General features: G+C 35.3%; 1 protein-coding gene across 1 annotated transcript in view; it reads right to left on the minus strand.

The window, feature by feature from the left end:
- Positions 1–8,693: 8,693 nt before the first annotated feature.
- LOC108547443 (zinc finger protein 205) overlaps positions 8,694–20,352 on the minus strand; it is an 87,789-nt gene continuing 76,130 nt past the window's right edge. Inside the window, 1 exon segment of the mRNA XM_017899973.1 lies at positions 8,694–9,476. Within this exon segment, the coding sequence (XP_017755462.1) occupies positions 9,184–9,476 (293 nt within the window). The 3' untranslated portion in view covers positions 8,694–9,183.

A 20,352-nucleotide genomic window follows, 5' to 3' on the forward strand; every position in this document is an offset into this window, starting at 1 on the left:
TGAGAATTATATGGAAGTTCGCAGGTCACTGTTTACCGTGTCAGATTAGTAAAACGTCCTGACAAGAATCAGAGGACCAACGTCGGCTAAAATAAAGGAAGAAAGATGGTATCTCGGGCAATTTATCTTTTTTTCTATCGCGCTTTCATCGCTTATCCTCTGAAGGAGGCGTCCACCGTTGGTAATTCGTCCCTAAGGCAAAGGATAATCGTCGATAATCTATTACACCGTCGATCCTGCTCCGTTCCTCTTTTTTTATGTACCTTTTTCTCACCTGCTCCGCTCCAAGGCTTCTAAGGTGGAACAGGAACGTTTCAATTTGAAACCTTCGTGTTTGAACTGTTCGATTCGAAACGTCTCAATTAAATCCTGACGTATATACAGGGTGGAGTGCTTGGGAATATCTTAATTAAAGATTAGTATCAGATGCTTTGCCAAAATGAAAAATAAAAAATGAAAAATTAAATTAAATAGTTAACTGTTGATAACACGATGATATTATAATTGTTTTCAGCTTTTAATATTTTTTATACAATGATACATGATAAAAATTTAAGTGCATCCTTAAGTGCATCTTATGAAAATAAGATGTATCTAAATTTTTGTTGTGCATTGTTAATTAAACAATGTTTATGTATAAATTTATCGAAAAGCTTAATTTGATAGAGAATCAAACAATTACACGTTCGAAGAGATCAAAAGAATAATTACAGAATTCTTCAAACCAAAATCAATAAAAGCAGGACACAAAGTTTAACAAAATGATGGCAATGGTCTTCACGATATGACGAAAACTACGATATATCGACACTTAACCTCAATCAGCATCGAAAATTTTTAATTATTCTTTTATAATTTTAACCTTTATTTCCATCGAACCTTCTCTCCAAAGTATACGTAATGAAAATGTTATATTACTTATATGATGATCTAATAAACGAATTGGAGGTTATGATACAACTAAAGGAAACAATTATAAAAGAATTACATATTTGAGAGAAGTTGAAAGAATAATCAAAGAATTCTTAAAACCAAAATCAATAAAAGAAGAAGACAAAGTTTAACAAAATGGTGGCAGTGGTTCCACGAAATGACAATTAACCTTAATTATGACCGAAAAAGTTTAACTATTCTCCTGTAATTTCAACCTTTATTTCCATCGAACGTGCTTCTAAAGTATAAATAATAAAAAGAAGTCGCGTTAGTTATGGGATGACCTAATAAAAGCATAAAGGTTATGGTACAACGTGGAACGTAATTGTAGAACGATGAAGCTCGCGATCCGCATGGCGTGACACGAATGGCTTCAGAAAAACGCTATTGTTTACCGACTCGTTATTTATATTGCGGAGGCAGCGTGTCGCAGTGAACTACGTTAACTGCTGTGCCGAAGATAAGCGAAACGCCATGAAACCTACACTCTTACACGATTATTCGCATCACGTGACCAATGGCGAGGATGGAGGAAGAAATTATTGACGACACCGTTCGAGGACCTCTCGTGAGGTGTTAGTTGTAACTCTTCGTGTTGAAATAAAACGTGAATACTTATTTTTCTTTTATAGAATTTTTATTTGCTTTCACCTTTAATTAACCTATAATTAACTTTTCCAAATCTTTCAAAATTTTAATTTCAAAGCACTGCATTGGTGCTTAACATTTTATATTGAAAATAAATTTCTACTTTTTATGTCAGTATATTAATCTTATATTTTAATTATCTCCATTTGTAATGTAGAAAGTGGTTTGGAGTATCCTCGAAAATATTTGAATTATTTGAATTATTTTGGCGCGAAATAACTGTTTAAATATGGCGGGAGAAAAATATTTATTTGAATCTGAATTAAATGGCAGATGGTAAAATGTATTTATATGAGGATGTAATTGAGATGGAATATTTAAAATTCATTACAGCTATTTTGGCGCCAAATATTCTTTACTATTAAATGTGAATTAAATACTTGCGAAAAATCATTGATATGGACAAATATTGGCGTCATTTTAATTAAAACTTATCTTTTGTTTAATTCATTAAAACTGAATATAATTTTTATACATTTATCTAGACACGCTGTATATATATTTTTAAATATTCCCGCCGTGTTTCATACTATCTGACATACATGCATCTATTAGTTAGAATCTCTTCTAATTAAACACTCATTAATCCTCTACATCTTTTTCAATCCTCCATACTTTAGATATAAATTTATCTAGATTCAAAAAATTAAAAAAAAATATCAGTATATCTCTTTTATTATAATCTTCATTATTTTGACAGAAGTCATAAAACATAAATACAAGTATAGAACGTTTACTATTTAAATTATTATTTCAATTACTATTTAGTTTACTATCTAAATTACTAAATTACTATTTAAATTACAACTTAAAAGTATTGCACATATTTAAAATTTTTTGTTGCATTCTACGAATCAGTAAGATGGCAAATTATTATATATATAAAATGGCGTATAACTTTTGCTAATATTGAAAAAAAGATATGGATCGTCCCCCTGTTTAACTGAGATCTCGCATAAAGAATGTGAACGATTTCACCCTGTTCTCTTCCACTTCATTTCTTCCTCTTGAATGACTGAGCACCACTAAACGCGTGGATGGAACCTGTACGCTCTTCGACATTCTTTTCAGCCAGCTGTCGCAAAAATATTCGCCTCCTTACGATTAGTGTACAAATAAGTAGATAATATATATGTATATCTCATAGTAAATGCATTAGCACTGAGATTGAACAACAAAAATTATTGAAAGTATGTTTAAACAATTTTTAGAATTTTAAGCTTCTTTATAGATCATATGTGTTTAGAAATTATTCTGAATGTACTCTTTAGAAAATTAATAATTTTTTATTACTTTTTAAAGCAGGTTTAGGGTAAGGAAAAGTTGTAATAATTGTTATAATACAATTATTGTTATAGTACAATAATACAATATAATAATTGTAATATGAGATGATTAAAATTGACAAATTGATAACAAAAACTAGAAAAATTAATCGATGTATTTTAATATTTGAATATTTAATTAAATTCGTATAATATGATAGTTATTAATATCTGAGGAGTATGGGGAATATTTTTCTAAATTATTATTGTCTATCAGTATATTTTTAATATTTAATATATTTTCTATATTGTACATGTTTTTCCAACAGATATCAAATTTTTCATATTTACGATAAAATAAATATCTAAAGTAACAGATACTTTAATAAAATAAATAATAAAATAAATGTTCAAAATAGAAAATATTGTAATTAAATGAATATGTAAAATAACAAATACTTTAATAAAATAAATAATAAAAAATGTGTGAGAAGAATTAAAATTATTGTTTCAAATGTAAAACAATTGTTAATTAATTGTCAGGACCTAAAAGAGGAAAAGACACATTGAGAGACATAACCTAAATGAACTTACCTCATCGGTTATTCTAGCAGGTTACGCATCACAAGGAAAAGAAGAATACCCATAGTTTGTAAGAAAAACAATTTATTCGATCGATACCGTTTTTATACCAATTATAAACATATTTTTTGGTTTTACCGATTAACACAAAATATCTCACTAACACTCGACAATCTTTCTCACGCTCGCATACAATTAAATCTACTTATCGATGCATCCGCCATTTTCCTAATCTAAATTTCACCCGTCGTCAACCCTCAAATTACCATCATTCGTTACTATTAAATTCCTTTTCCAAAATCTAATTACACGTCTATCACTATCACCGAAACTCGTGAAAAAATCATCTTTAAGAAAATTTTCCGAATTTTCGAAAAACTTCAAGTCACAGTACAAGTATACCTATGTATATAATACGGTACTTCGAGGGTCAAGACCAATCATACGGTCAAATAAAATTCGTCGATCGACGTGCCGACACGGTGATTACGATAATTGTCTCGATCACACGGTTTAACAATTATTTCGACGACCGCGAATAGAGACATTGAAAAAATATGAAGTTCACTCGCTACAGGCGACATCTCGTTCTTAGACAATCAATTAATCATAGTGGTATAATACAATTCGTACGTACGCAGAAAGGACCAAAGTCTTTGGTGAATTATCGGGTGTTTCTTGTCTTCTTTCAATTAACACGAATTCTCGTTGATTTTTCTGTGATTTATTTTTCAACCCGAATAATACCGTTCGACTAGGTCCGACTTATGCTATCTTTGGTCCTCTAGCCGCTATGATTCTTTGCCAGACATCGAATTTCCACTGAAATTTTCTAGTCCTTTTTTCTCTGCCTCGTTTCTCTTTCAATTCGACGAGAACGTAAATTATTTACAATCGTGAATTTTTAACTAATCCTCTTTCTCGTCTTTTTCCACAATCGATTCGATTCGAAGGCTGGAAGGTATCGAAGAATAGTGAATTAAATTTCTAGTACCTAAAAATGGAAAATTCTTCATGAAAAAAAGTCACGTCGTATATACTTTTGAGAATGTTTCTGGGTAAGAATATTGTTTTCTATATTCGATGACACGACAATGAAATTTCGACGTTCAAATAGAAATTTTAATCGCAAACAAAAAGCGTAATCGAGTTTGGTTAGTACATATTTTAACGTAAATAATCGTTTTCTCATTTGTCAATTAATTAATCATTTTCGAATTAAGAAAATGACTCGATAGTTTCAATTAAATTATAATTAATTGCACAAGAAGGTTCAAAATTTCTTTGGCTTTGGAAAATGTACATTTTCTTTGCACTCTAGCGTTCGAAAAATGAATAAAAGCGTTTGAAAAATGAAATATTTTCGAAATACTGGTTAAAATACTCGTCAATTTTTAAAAATTATCGCTAAAGTCGTAAGATAATTTAAATTAAAAAATCTCAGAAACTCAAATTTATCTAATAACAAGGAGAATAAAATATAATATTTTCTATTTCTAATTTTTCGCATAAATGTCGTAAAATATTATTGAAAAATAAAACCAAGATTATTTTAATTTTACAAAAGTGATCAACTCTACAGTCATAAAGTATGAATAAATTTCGAATATTCTTATCGACATATAAAATACACGAATATTTGTGTTTAATAAAAGAGGTCTATTTTTGTTAACAATACATACATTTGTTAACACTCGAAGAGCAATTATATTGCTATATTAAAAAAAGAAAAATGAAATTCCTCGAAATAATATCAAAAGTAGGAATTAGAATCATATTCGTGTCGTATTCACGTTGCTTCGTATTTGCGATCGAAAATTCCTAACCTAAAAGTACGACGAAACGGTGAGATTTAATTTAATAAAACACAAGCAAATCGACATTTTTAATTGAAACAAGGCACGTTCCTTTAAAATAAACCTTTTGTCCACTCTTGACTCTGATTGCAGGAGGTAGAAACAGTAAAAAACATGAAAAAATATCGGGCAGCATGGTGATTATTGCGGCACGATCGCTGTACACTCATTCGATACTCAATCGGTATTCAAAGACACACTTCGAAGTAACTTCTCGATCTATCGAGTGACAAATCCGTTACAATTGCTATCAAAATTCTATATTTCCCTGTAACTGTATTCATCAGAATATCGTACGAATTCATTACGAATTTCTCGTGGCTTTAAATTCCGAAATACACGCTTAAGAGGTTAGGTTTAAACAGTTTCTCATTTACTGATAATAAGTTCACTCGTGAAATGAATTTACTGTAACCATATTTCAACAATATATATTTAAAAATTGTCGAATATTGTTTGTCACTTTATTGGAACACGAAATTTTGTTTAACCTTTGAGGCACGGTACGCCATTATAGTGGTTTTCGTGGATATCACGATTTCGGATGGTATTATACGTTTCTTGCTTTATTTCTCATTTATTTCGCCTAAACCATATATCTCGTCCTACTGTAAAACCGTTAAAACCAAAAAACCTAGCGAATTTGTGTAGCGTGTAAAAAGGAATTATCTATGGCGAAGATCGGGGTACTAATGTGAAGACGCTTCGTCCCTGGGAGACAGCATGGCGGACGCGCGCGCCGTACCTAAAAGGTTAATTAATTTATTTCGCTTTTCTTTACCAGTAAACAACAGTTTCGAATAATTTTGGCATAGGCATACGAGCAATTACTTCTTGCCACTCGAGCGATCGAGCAATTAATAAAACCGCTTCTAAATGTAAATAGACGTACATCTAAGTAGTTGAAAACCCTGCACGTGCAACTGGTAACGCTGGCTCGGATATAATATATACGGATTGATATGCGCGGACACATGCGAATACACATCTGCGCACACGCGTGTGGCATATGAAGGATGTAATGAGGTGCGTACATGTGTCTTCCCTTTACGTTTCTTTTTTGCTATCATGCGTGTAAGATTCTAGTCGATCAGAACGTATTTCAGTCGCAATTATCGACGGAGACACGGTCTTGAGGTTATGCGCGATGTATTGGTCACGTGACCCAAGATGGCCGCGAAGGGCGCTCGCTTTTAAATACAGTACCAAAATAGCGAATTATTTTTCGATGTTTCGTTAACGGTATATCTATAAAATGCACGCATTGCGTAGAATCTTAAATATTTTTGGGAAAATATGATTCTTTTATCGAATATATAAAGAATCACTGAAGTTTCGATAACGTTAAGGGAAATTTAAATGGGATGCAAGGGAAATTATGCGGATGTATTGGACACGTGACCCAAAATGGCCGCGTAACGCGCTCGATTTAAATACAGTACCAAAGTAGCGAATTATTTTTCGATGTTACGTTAACGATATATTTTTAAAATGCACGCATTAGGTAGAATCTTGAATACTTTTGGAAAATTGATTTCTTTATCGAACATATAAAGAATCACTGAAGTTTTCATAACGTTAAGGGAAGTTTAATTGAAACACAAGGGGAATTACAGGCGACTTTTGCCTAGTGAAGAAATTAGCCGAGTAAACCTGAAAGTCTTTATGTAAAAATTTTAAACCAAGATTCTTCGATAATTTCCTATTTTATATACACGCCTCGGTGTAAAGAAAATTAAAATAATCGTCATTTTTCTAAATACATATACTCTTAGAGATTACTTGCCGAATTTTATAATAAAATCTACGAATCTTATAAATTCAATAAATCCGAATTAACCCTTTGCCTTATGATTTTTCCACGATTGATTAGTCACTACGTTATCACTGTACCGGGAGCAAAACGATGTTACAAATAACAACTACAATTTCATTGCGAATGTATAAACTCGTATCCAAAATATTTTACGTAATTTCTTTTCAGCAATTCGCCATCTTGTAATTTATAATTAAAATGAAAATTTAAGGTCAATTTCCAAGTACTCAACCCACGAGTATGACTTCGAATGATAAAGCAAATGGTTAATTTTAATTATTTTTTTAACGACATCATCAAAGACCCTTTTTCTCCCAAGTACGTGTATTTGCACACCACATGCACGTACACGCGTGTACATATGTATACATACGTATCTGCACCTACTTAATACGTGTATATATATATACACATATACTTTCTGTCGATATATATCTATATATGTATATATATAAGGTGTATATTTTTATATATATATACATGTACGTACCGAAAGTACAGCAATAATGGACGGCTGAAGGTTCCCTACCTCAAAATAGTGGTCGATCTCGTTCACTCGCCGAGGACCGCTAGTTTAGCCCGAGATGTATGCAAAAGCGTGCCTCCCTTAAGGCGCTTTTCCATTGTTGAACAGCTCGCAGGCATACGAGTACCGGTTATTAGCAGAGCCAGGCACTTGGAACAGGTGTGTAGCCTGTACCTAACACGTTCGACACGCACTCGTAATCCTTTTTCACATAGAAAATGCAAATCTCTCGCGTCCAAACGATCATTTTTGGAATGTGTCACTCTTCGACTATAATTCACGCGTTCCCCTCTCCTTTCTTTCTGTTTTTCCTTGTTTTTATTCTGGTGGATTCCTTTTCGTTGTAGGTGTACGCAGAGGGTGTTAAGAAGGGTCTGAGGATCTCAATCTTGGGATCAAGATCTCGAGAATTGACTCTTATGGTATAGGATGTGATTGTTGGTTTTATCAACGGTCATAAAATTGATCAAAGTATAACCTTTTTGGTTTATGTTACGTCGAATAAAAATAGCTTTGATATTTTGTTCCGTTTCAAATTTTTCTCAAGACTTTTGCAACTCGAATTTGATTATTTTATTAAATAGATTTGATCGCTTTTTCGCGTGCAATTATAAATATATAGGTTCAATATGGTCACGAGGTTTTTTATATATACAAAGAAAGAAGAGAATTTGGAAAATTTTTGTTACAGAAATGTCCAAAAAATTAAAAAATGATCGATCTATGTTAATAAAATTTCAAATTAAATTCCAAAAATGAGGATTAAACTGAAACGTTGAAACAAATAATATATCAAGGATAATTCCGAGAGAAATAAATTTTGCTATCTTTATCAGAGGTTTCCTGAATTTAAAAGAAAGTTATTTAATGCACTTCAAATCGGCAGTATCATATCGATATTAATATTAACATACCGGTAATATTAATATCGATAATTCACATTCTGTACAGGAGAGAAATTTTCAAATTTATAAAAGATCCTAAAATACTTTAATCGCCAATCAAACCAAGAATCAATCTCACAACCAAAATGTCAATTCAACCTAATTCATCTACAGGGTGGGCCATTTGACGCGACCACATCGCTCATGTTCTCGTTTCCAGTAAATTCAAATTCTCCGCCTTTTGTTGCATACTTAATTTATCCAAACTTAGGTTTCGCTATCTCGAAGGTTCCTCGAAGAAAATGTCTTATTAGTTCTTCAAAAACTAAATAATTAGACACAATTGACGTTAAATGATCCACCCTGTATATTACACTACATCCACGACTTAATACACCTCTTAATACAACTCTTAATACACCTTTCCAACACCCTGATCGCACCTATACACCTTTCATCATCCTCCATTTTGGACCGTGTACAGACTCACCCCATTTCCTCCATCTCACAAACGAACTTCGACCTCTTCGCGATCGTCTTTCAGTGACCCTTTCCTCTCAACAGTACCCTTTTCCGACGATTTACGAGCGCGAAGAGCGAGGAGAAGGACTCGACAGGGTGGTCCGACAGGAGGTTCCAGGCAAGCGACGGACGAGGTGGTCCTGGAAGGATCTCAACTGTTGCCAGGGACAGGTATCATGTGATAAGCGGTGGCAGGCTGCAGGGGCGGTGAGTGTCTGACATTGGAGGGCTGCGAGGGTAGCTGGAGGGAGCGATAGTCGAGCGCCGGTGCGGCTGGATGCTGGCCTTCCCGGTGCCGGCGCAGATCTACCTTCCTCTGGAACGCCTTGTCGCACAGGCCGCATTGGAACGGCTTGTAACCGGTGTGTTTGCGCATGTGCGTGATCAGGTTGCTGCTCTGAGAGAACGCCTTGCCGCACACCACGCACTTGTGCGGTTTCTCGCCTGGAACAGAGATTTGAGGTTAGGTGCTGGGTGCCTTGGATAGCTTTTGTTTTCTTTTATGTGTATTTTCACGGGGTTCGAGCTTCTCTTATTTCTTTTTATTTAACCCTGCAACGAGTAGGTGCTTGAACAGACTTTAGGCGATTTTTGATTTAACTCACTAGCGCCACCACGGTCTATATCTCCAGTAAATGTAATATAAGTATCGTATATATCATTGTATTATTTTCTAATATTACTGGTATAATATTGGAATCTTCTGTTTACTGTTTGACAGAAATTTTTCAGCCATAAGATTGAAAGGGTTACGGTACTTATTTGTGCATGTTGCATAACCTCAATCTCAATCCATTAGAATGACCAATAAACTCAAACAGTACCCAGTACTTCATAGTTTAATATAAGTGATATAATGAGACAACAAGTTCAATCGAGTGTAAAAATATAATTCTCCATTTCTATGGCATCAACTTAAGATACAAAGAGTTTAAACATTGACCAATGTAGTACAACGTAAATTTCATATGCTTTCTTTCGTTATTGGGTGTTTTTCTCAATAATTTTCGAAAAATTTTCATATCGTGTTCATATCTGCAGTGAATTTATCGCAAATATCGTATATATCGTTGAATTATTTCTTGTTTTTAAGGATGTAATCTTGAAGTCTTTTTCTACAAAAGTTTTTCGGCTGTATATGTGCAACGTACTCGATGTATAAATATTCATTGCAGATACGAGCCGTGGTGGCGCTAGTGAGTTAAATGGGAAATTTAACTCGCTTAGTATGTATAAGTAGTACGTGTTACATTCGTTGAGTAGGGATTATATATAAATTTAATTGTTAATATTTAAGAGTTGATTGTAACAATTAATGAATATTAGTTATATTTACAAATTTATATTTATTTTCAGCTTATTTACTGTATCAAATGTATACCACGCAGGTGATATATTTGAAAAAGAATTTTGATTTTTCAGTTTCTTATAAAATAAATGCTTCTGTTATATGCACAAAGAAATTAATTTACCTCAATTCAGTAATTACATTTCAATAATTAAAAATAGCATGAGACTAAACTATATTATACATGGTCTGCCTCAAATATTAACGAGACTGTTTCCATAACATAGACTGGTAGTTTTGGCAAAAGGTAAGTGAATTAATTCAATCTATAAGCTTAATTAGCCATATGCATGTACTTATAGAAATACAAATCATAGAATCTTGAATAAAAATATCATAGAAAATTGCCTTATTAATTCCAGTTGTATATTAATATGGTGTGTTAATTAATTTAATTAATATTAAATAAATCTCAGAATTTTGCATGAAAGTATAATAGAATTATTAATTCCAGATACATATTAACGTATTATATGTAGTAATTACTTCAATTAGTATCAGATAAATTACAGATCCTATAATGAAAAAAATATACAGATATAACAGAAAATCTTACAAGCTTCAGTTAATGTCAAACAAAATATCACATAAATATCCAAATAAACATTAGACAATCCACACTGTCCTGAATTTAAATATAAAATTTAAAGAAAATAGTAACTTTATCTATCCAAGTCAAACACGTATTAATCAATAATTTTCAATAAAACGATCTGTAGCCTAAATTTATCCCAGATCCTCGAGCCTTCCATTTAATTATAAACATTGTCTGAAATGTCTCAAAGACGAAATGAACGAATACCCAGAAAATAAACATAAAGGGCAGAGCCTCTCATTATTTCCTTAAAAAGTCAGGCAAACGTCTCTATAGCGAGTTCCTTAATAGAGCTACTTTCTTCGCGATATAATTGAAATTATATAAGGAAATATTGTCATAAATACAGCCTCGTTACTTTCAAAACGGACCACGCATATGATTCCCATAATTTACTTTACGTTACTTTATCTTCCATAATTGTTAAAAAGGAATTCCCAGGAAACAACATTTTCTTCAATTAGTGCAATATCGTACGGTTCATCTGCAAGCTGCAGACACGTCCGACCATTGCATTTCTGGCAAGAGAAACGATACCTTATCGGGAATCATAACATTCGTTACTTCCGCAGCGTGGTTTTTTTTAATTAGCCGATCGAGTCGAATCGATTAACGAAGAATCGGCCAGTGGATCGGCTGGTGTATCGCGAGTGAGCCGAAGGCAGGCTGAAAATTCGATTAACGAACGAGGAAAGAAGCGGAACGCGATTTGGAATAATGAGTCAAGGTGAACCGAGCGCACCTGAATCAACCTATAAATCCTGCCGATCTGTTTGCCGATGACGGTCCGAACAATCGGTTTACGTCAATGACGAGCAAAGTGCCGTCCATTGCGCTCATCCTCCGTTTATGGCAGCAGTCAGGATCGCGAGGAACAGAAGTCGAACGTTCGTCATACGAACATACTTTGTAAGTACATACTAGGAGACTCATGTTGAAATGAGGATCGATTTATGTTTTTTAATTGTCGCGATAATTATTGGAATAATTTAGAATGACTTGGCCCAGGTGCGGATCGAAAGGGTGTCGGGCCCTATCGATGAAGCTTGCGAATAATTACACGTTTTCGTCTAATTCAAGAGGAATGTTCCGTCCCGGAGAGCGTGTTTATAACACGATTTTTATTCCAAGGCCTACAATTTTAACAGACCTAACAATATATTTTATATTACGACTGCAATTCCGGAGGATAGATGTGCCTCACCGCCGTTCTAGCGGATTAAGTTGTGAAGGTAAAGGCGAAAGTTTAGGAATTTTTACAAGTACCAGACTCGACAGATGGGACTCACGTGTGACAGACCCAACAAGCGACGGATGAACACCACTTATAAATCACGTCATTGACCATAAAAAATCGTTTCCTACTCCTTAGCCAAAGGTCCTTCCGTCACACCCTCTGTCCAATTAAAACTCCTTACTTTTCCATCAACAACGTTTATTTTGCCCAATCAGAACTAAACTGGAGAAAACACCGGGCAGGATACGACGAGACACGACGTAGATCTAATTCGAGAAATCAGTTCGTCTTCGACACCGATCCTTTAGATAATAGTAGGATAATTTAGATAAATAGAAGCGTTACGAAGAATATTAGATTAATCGGTCCACAATATTCTTCATTCGGATTCCAACATATTTGTGGTTCCATAAAGCAGTAATTAGTAATTGTATCGACCAAGGTTCACACTTTCACCGCTAGGTGGCAAACGGAGGTTCGAGGTTTCTCGCAAGTCCTCGGTGAATCTTCGACTAATATAAGTACACGTTCCTATCCTAACTAAGTATATCCCGTCTAAGGCAGGACCTGTTAGGTAGCCTTTACTGATGAGTCTACTAGCAGGTCCAGGACGAAAGGCATCCCTCCTTTACGTCCTACTATCTGCTACTTATCATAGCAAGTCGACCATCAGGATACTAACTGGCAGCACCATATAGGAACCCGTAATTCATCATAACCCCCGTGGAGGAAGAGGACCTTCTCTCACAATAACTCTATTGTACCCGTAATTCATCCATCGTATATAACCCCCCGTTGGATGGGAGGACCCTCGCAATAACTGTATTGTACAAAGTTGTCTATATGAAAACGTATCTAAACAGTAATTAATAACTGTAGCGACCAAGGTTCACACTTTCACCGCTAGATGGCAAACGGAGGTTCGAGGTTTCTCGTAAGTCCTCGGTGAATCTTCGACTAATATAAGTACACGTTCTTATCCAAACTAAGTATTATATATCCCGTCTAAGGCAGGACCTGTTAGGTAACCTTTACTGATGAGTCTACTAGCAGGTCCAGGACGAAAGGCATCCCTCCTTTACGTCCTTCTATCTGCTACTTATCATAGCAAGTCGACCATCAGGATACTAACTGGCAGCACCATATAGGAACCCGTAATTCATCATAACCCCCGTGGAGGAAGAGGACCTTCTCTCACAATAACTCTATTGTACAAAGTGTCAGTATAAACGTGTGTACCTACCATATGAATAAAAACCTGCTCGATCACCATACTACAATAATTAACAACCATACTGAGAGTTTACTCGAAATATTCGTTCAGAGTATCGATTTCGAATGAGATTTCGCAAAAGAAAAACGGAAAGAACATGAAAATATCAAAACACTGTCTACTCGCAAACTCTAGCAACAGCAATTCCTAATAAAGCCTTTACGATACCCTAGTCCAATCATCGAGCAAAGGCTGACTATCAAGCGGCATCGTTTCACGTAGCGATTGCTGCTAAATATTCATAATACCACACTAACTACTTTTTAAATACCCGTTTTAAATGCGTTGGCCAGGTATCAGGACGTAATTCGTGCACACGTTGCTCGAAACAAACACGGGATGGCTATTAAGCACGGCGTCCGGCAGGTCCCGGTGTGCGAGTGGCGCAAGGAATTTCCAGGAAACTTAAATATTTGCTCGAAAGCATTATCGGCCCGGTTTAAGAACGATCTTTTATGCGGATCGGACTACCGATAAGAGGGAAAACTCGTTCGAAAGAGTCCTCGAGCGGTTGTCTAACGATGATCGCTCGATAAATCGCGCAAACAGTCGGCTCTCTTTCTCTATCTCGAAAAATTCCGGGCAAACAGTGGAACGATTGTGGAAGCCCGATAAAGCGGCTCATACGTAAGTCGCGTACCACGGGGTGCCTCATCGTTAAGATTCTATCGAGAAAAAATTCATTCCGCGGCCGGCGGATGTCACCGTGATCGCGCGACATTTATCTGAGGGTGCAAAAACTGGCCGGGGTGGAAAAAAGCTCCCGAGTTCTCGGCTGGGTTCGCGCGAGTTGCTCGTTTTCGCCATTCCACGCGGAGTTTCCCCTCTGTCGCGAGGCTTTATGCATCGGGGGAAAGTTAATGCGCGCGGTGGCCATTTAGAGGGAGGAAGAAGAAAAGTTAGGAGTATGGAGAATAGGGATTTGTGGAAAAGGAGAAGACAACGAAAATAACGAAGAAAGAATAGCTAATGCACACGCTGGCCATTTAGAGGGAGGAAGAAGAAAAGTTAGGAGTATGGAGAATAGGGATTTGTGGAAAAGGAGAAGACAACGAAAATGACGAAGAAAGAATAGCTAATGCACACGCTGGCCATTTAGAGGGAAGAAGAAGAGTTAGGAATATGGAGACTAGGGATTAGTGAAAAAAGGAGAAGACGAAAAGGGGGAAGAGAGAATAGCTAATGTGCACGGTGACCATTTAGAGGGAAGAAGAAGAGTTAGGAATATGGAGACTAGGGATTAGTGAAAAAGGATGAAGAGAGAATAGTTAATGCACACGGTGGCCATTTAGAAGTATGGAGAATAGGAATTAGTGGAAAAGAAGACGACAACGAAAAGGACGAAGAGAGAATAGTTAATGCTCTCGGTGGCCATTTAGAAGGAAGTAGATGAGTTAGAAGTATGGAGACTAGGGATTAGTGAAAAAGAAGACAACGAAAAGAATAAAGAAAGAATAGTTAATGCTCATGGTAACTATTTGAACAGAAAAACTAGTGGGCACGATGAGAAAGGCATAAACTGCGCGGGAGAGGAGAGAGGGAAAAGAGAGACATCGAGATAGCGGGAAAGTTAAAGCGCATGATAATTAGTAGACAGGAAAAACTAGTAGTCAGGATGAGTGAAGATGAGCCGATGGAGGGAGGCATAGAGAGTCAGGTGAGAAAGATAAAAGGCAGGATAGATAGTAAAGGAGGGAAAAAGTTAACGTGTCTGGTAACTATTTAGTTGGTAAAATTGGTGGGTAGGAATGGGAGGAATAAACAGTAGAACGGAAGGAAGGAAATATAGTTAAGGCGAGGAGGAAGAGGCAAGATGGCGAGTGGAAGAAACGAGAGAGGTTGGAGAAGATGGAAGCAGGCACAGCAGGATGTAAACAAGGAGTAGATTACAAAAGGAGGGAAGAAATAGTAAATAGAGACAGGCCAAATTAGTAAGACTTGTCAGAGCGAAGAGAAAAAGGGTGCAGAGAAAACAAAACGTGCAGGATGCTACTATGGAAATTCAACAGAAAGTCACTGGCTCATGAATAAAGAACGAGTTGGGAGTGACCAAAGGAGTTTCAAATAGAAAATAATAATAACTGTCCAACAAATTTTAACTTTTTCTTTAATCTATAATATGCAATAGGTGATTCTCGTAGAGATTACTTTTCTGAACACGAATCCCTAATCGAAATTGCTTTATCATCCTCAGTTTTCGAAAATTGTGAGTTTCTCCAAGAAGACACGATTTTTGTCTAAAATGAAGTATTACGTGAAAAATAAAAACGTTAGAAGATTTATTGTTATCTTAGAAATTAGATGAGAGTATCCTGAGTTTATCAATGTCCATAATTATAATTATTCATGCTCTTGAATAATTATAATTGGTCATTGAAGTTTAAAAATAAGACTTCGAGCGCACTTTCTACGCATGTTCTTGCATTTTTACGAAAAGTTCTTTATCTGATATGAATTTGTTACACAGTAGCGTATTCTGTAGACTTTTCTGAACAAGAAACCATTCAGAAACAATATTATAATGATCTTCGATGTTGAAAAGGCAGTAAAATATATATCGGGAAGCCGTAAGCGAGATTTTCCCGCCACGCAGCCATTGTTCGCACATCTAACTTTATCAGGGCCGTAGTAATGTGTCACCGGTACCAAAACCATCGTCAGATAAATTTCACATTTTATATGTATAACATGTATATATTTTCATGTACTTTTTTATACTAATCGCAAAATTATAAGAAATTACTTTATGTCAATTGTAATTTGAAACAGTTTCGTTATTCGATAGAAAAATACGAATGACGTTTTAATATAAAGTTGTTAAAAAAGCTCTTATCTAATTTTTAAGATGGGAATGAATCTTCTAACGTTTTTTACTCTGTGCGCAATACTTCGTTTTAGTAAAAAATACGGAGGAAATAAAAATATTTTGTCATACATGTACGTATCATGCAAATGTATCGTATGGAAATGCAAATGCGGTTATAGTTTATAAAAAATGTACAAATTATCAAATTTATTATTAATAAGAAATTAATATCGTTAATAACAAATTGTTCACAACGTAAGGTTAGAATAAAAGTGAAAAAATTAATAAATTTTTGTCTATTACTTAACTTATAACGTACTTGTGTTATAATGTACCTACAATTTGCAAAAAGTTTATAAATTATTACACTGATTGTTAATAACAAATTAATATTGTTTATAACTAATTGTCCCTGACGTAAATTAATAATAAAAGTGAAAAAATTAATAAATTATTGGCTATTACAACGAAAAAATAACAATTAATGGAATCGGTAAAGCTCGGAAATTTTCGATCGGAGTGGGGATTTTGGCCGATCAGCGGCTATATAAAGGGCGACACGACGCAGCAAAAGTCATTTGTCGGTTCGACTTCGGAAGTGTAACATCTAAATTTTCGTTGTGCGTGAGGGGGGGGGGGGATTCGAAATGAGGTTGGGGATAGCCACCCCACCCTCATCCCACCCCATTAAATAATTTACTAATCATTTTATTTTTCTTTTCAGATATTAATTATTATTTTCTTTCAGGTTTTAATTATTTTTTCTTTTTACAGGTTTTAATTACTTTTTCACTTTTATTTTCTGTTTCTATTTATTTTCATTCGAATATTTCGTATAATATTCGAATGTTCCATCGTTGGCTTGTTTCTGTCTCATTGGTGGCTTGCTCGTTCCACTTGGTTAACCTTCATGGTTTCTATTTGTTAGTTTTCTTTCCTCGTACTAATCCGTTTCCTTTCAGGTTTATATTAACAATAATATATTCTGTTTTAGCTTTTAGGTTTCTCAAGATTCTCAGGTTTCCTCAAGACCTCATTTGGAACACATCAATGGACGACGCGGGATGCGTGCGTTTAAACCTAAGTAGATCTGAGTAATTATAAGATAGATGCCTAGGCTAAGTCTCATGTGCGCGCTATCTGTACAAAGGTACGCTAACTAACTTGGAGCGAATATTATATTTTTCCTCCCGTTTTCCCTCTCGTTTTCAAATAGAACATAATTGTTCTCGCGAAAATCGCGATCATTCTTAAGTACCAACTAGGCTGCGCGACGTACTCTCGTGTACTCGACAACTTCGTGTCTCATAAGTCATCCTCACGACTCATCTCCGACACTCATTTCCAGCCACTGTCAATCTCGTCAAGCATCGAGTTCCAAGGTGGACCTCGGGTCGCTGATTCTTCTGGACTTGATGCGGGGGTCCAGCTGCTCAGGTCATACGCGACTGGGGTTAGGGTACGCAGTTGGACGGACATAGTGCCTACGGTTGGACCACAGGGATGATTAAGTTCTACCCCGTGTGGCTGGGATGCGAAGTGTCTGTCTGGCTTGCAAGGCCCCGCCGGACCCTCGTATCGACTCTGGAGTTTCATTGGTTCGGGAACTATCCTTGGTCCACGTGTAAGTCTTGACGAGAACGACAGTGACTGGACTTGAGCTAGGCCCGATCGGGAGGGTGCCGAGGCATGAAGTTGTCTTGTACACGAGAGTACATCTCGTCGGCTAGTCGGTCTTTCGAATAATCGCGAACTCGTTCGGGCACGTCGCGATTTTAACTTAGTTTTTCCGTGCTCGCGTTTTCCATATTTGATTCCCCAATTTTGTGGGAACTTAGAAATATTAGACTTCGTTGAAATAAAATATATTAGCGTTGCGTCAGTAGAGTATTGAATTTTAGTATACCGAATCGAAGTTCCCTTTGTAAGACACGAAATATGATAGTGTCGGTAGAGTAGCTTTAACTTAAATCGCTCCAAGTTAGGTTAGGGTATCTTTGATACGGATAGCGCCAGCAGGCTGCGCCACTAGGGCGCATGGCCGAGTCTCGATGCGTAGCCACCTCCACGTGGTGAGACCTGGTAACTGGTATCGTTTTCCAAAGAACAATTTTTGGAAAACGATACCAAGCTGAGAGCTACGCATCAAAGTTGAATTATTAGTTATAAGTTAGTTATAAATTAATTATTAATTAGTTATTAGTTAATTATAGGTTATAAATATATAAGTCAGTAATAAGTTTAAGATATTTCCTATCTATTGTAAATTTTCAAAGTTCCCTTTGAACTAATTTATATATTTTTTTTTTTTCGTAGACTGTTATATGTTTGCCCTATTGCACTTAGTACTGGGATTACAGGTAGTTACGGCACTGTCGAGACTAGGGCTGCGTGGCGAGAATAGTGCTTAGAAAATGGGCTTGGTGGCTTATTTTTAAATATCGATAACCAGTTACAATTATTCAGAAACAAGATTAATTATAATTATGGACATTAATAAACTTGTGATACTCTTATCTAATTTTTAAGACAAAAATGGATCTTATAGCGTTCTTACTTATGACATAATACTTCATTTTAACCAAAAATTGCGTGACTTTAGAAAAGTTCACAATTTTCAAAAACCGAGGGTGGTGGGGCAATTTCGATTATGGATTCGTGTTCAGGAAAGTACACTCTACAAAAATTACTCGATCGATATTACAGATTAAAATTCGCACAATGAACAATGCAACTGAGAGAAGAATAAAATAATCAATGAATCAAAAATATAGATATAAATATAAAATTAGTTACAGTAGAATGGAAAAGTATGAAATGGGAAAGAACAAAAAAGGACGTGTAGGATAAATTTAATAAAATGTAGCGAATAAATTTAATAAAAAAATCACTAGCTCATAAATTTAGGCATAAAACGATGATAAACAAGAGAACGACTATTCTAAAATACAAAATATAAATATAAAATCAGTTACAATAGAAAAAAAAAATCAAAATATAAAAAAACGAGAAAAAAAGAAAAGGCAAATAAACCAGTAATTATAAAAATTGGCCTAAGTCAAAAGTATTTGGAAGAAATGATTTTATCATTTATTCTGTATTAAGTTCGTTTATATTACAACAAAATATCGAAAAATTAACAAAATAACAAAAATAACAAAATAAAAAAAAAAGACGTTGGATCGAACGTGTAACTGTATGGCAATTCATTTTTTAATTTACAATATATTCGAAGCACCAAACGATATTTCGAAATAAAGCATACGCGAGTTAGGCCACTTCCATAATTATCAACACATTGATAAAAGATAGGTCTCTCTGGACGACAAAAATGTCAGCGGCAATCGTTTCCTTCGTTTCCCTATGCGTACACACTGCTTGAAATCGATTTGCATCGATATATCATCGGACTTATCGGCTCCGCTATAAATACGAACAATGGCGGAGCGCGACGATGATGACGCCTTGTTATCGTAAGCGCCAGTTCGTTTGTGTCACCGCTTAGGACGACGCGAGGAAAAATACCATTATCGTAATTGTTCGCTCGGCTTTCGATCTACCTAACCCTTTTATAACTAATGAAAGATGGTTGTCTACGAGCATCCTCCGCTAGAGTGCCGCTGCGTTATTATCGAAATGATTTTCCCGTAAATTAAACATGGCGGACGCTACGTCAGCGCGCGAATTTTCAAACGCGGTTTTTGATTGATGAACAGAGGGAGGTGTTATCGATGGAATTATCGTTAATGGCGTGTTAGAAATTAGAAAGATTTTGGGTTATCGTTGGAAACGACCGTTTGGAAGTAGAGAAAAACGAAATAAGGCGAACGTTAACCGTACTACGTGAATCAAGGTAGATGTTCATGAGAGTGGTAAATTAATTTATTTAAACCGATATATGGAGAGACTGAGCAAGTAAATATGAATTCGAATAAACAGTATAATTATTCAAAATATAATCTTTTGTCGTTATTTTTGAAACATGGGGTTGTTATTTCGTGCATTACAGTTAAAGTACTAATTAATTATGTTTTCATTTCATCTACTTCTTTGTGATACGT

Source organism: Eufriesea mexicana, unplaced genomic scaffold, assembly GCF_001483705.2.
Source record: "Eufriesea mexicana isolate 0111107269 unplaced genomic scaffold, ASM148370v2 scaffold1030, whole genome shotgun sequence".
NCBI classification, from domain to species: domain Eukaryota; kingdom Metazoa; phylum Arthropoda; class Insecta; order Hymenoptera; family Apidae; genus Eufriesea; species Eufriesea mexicana.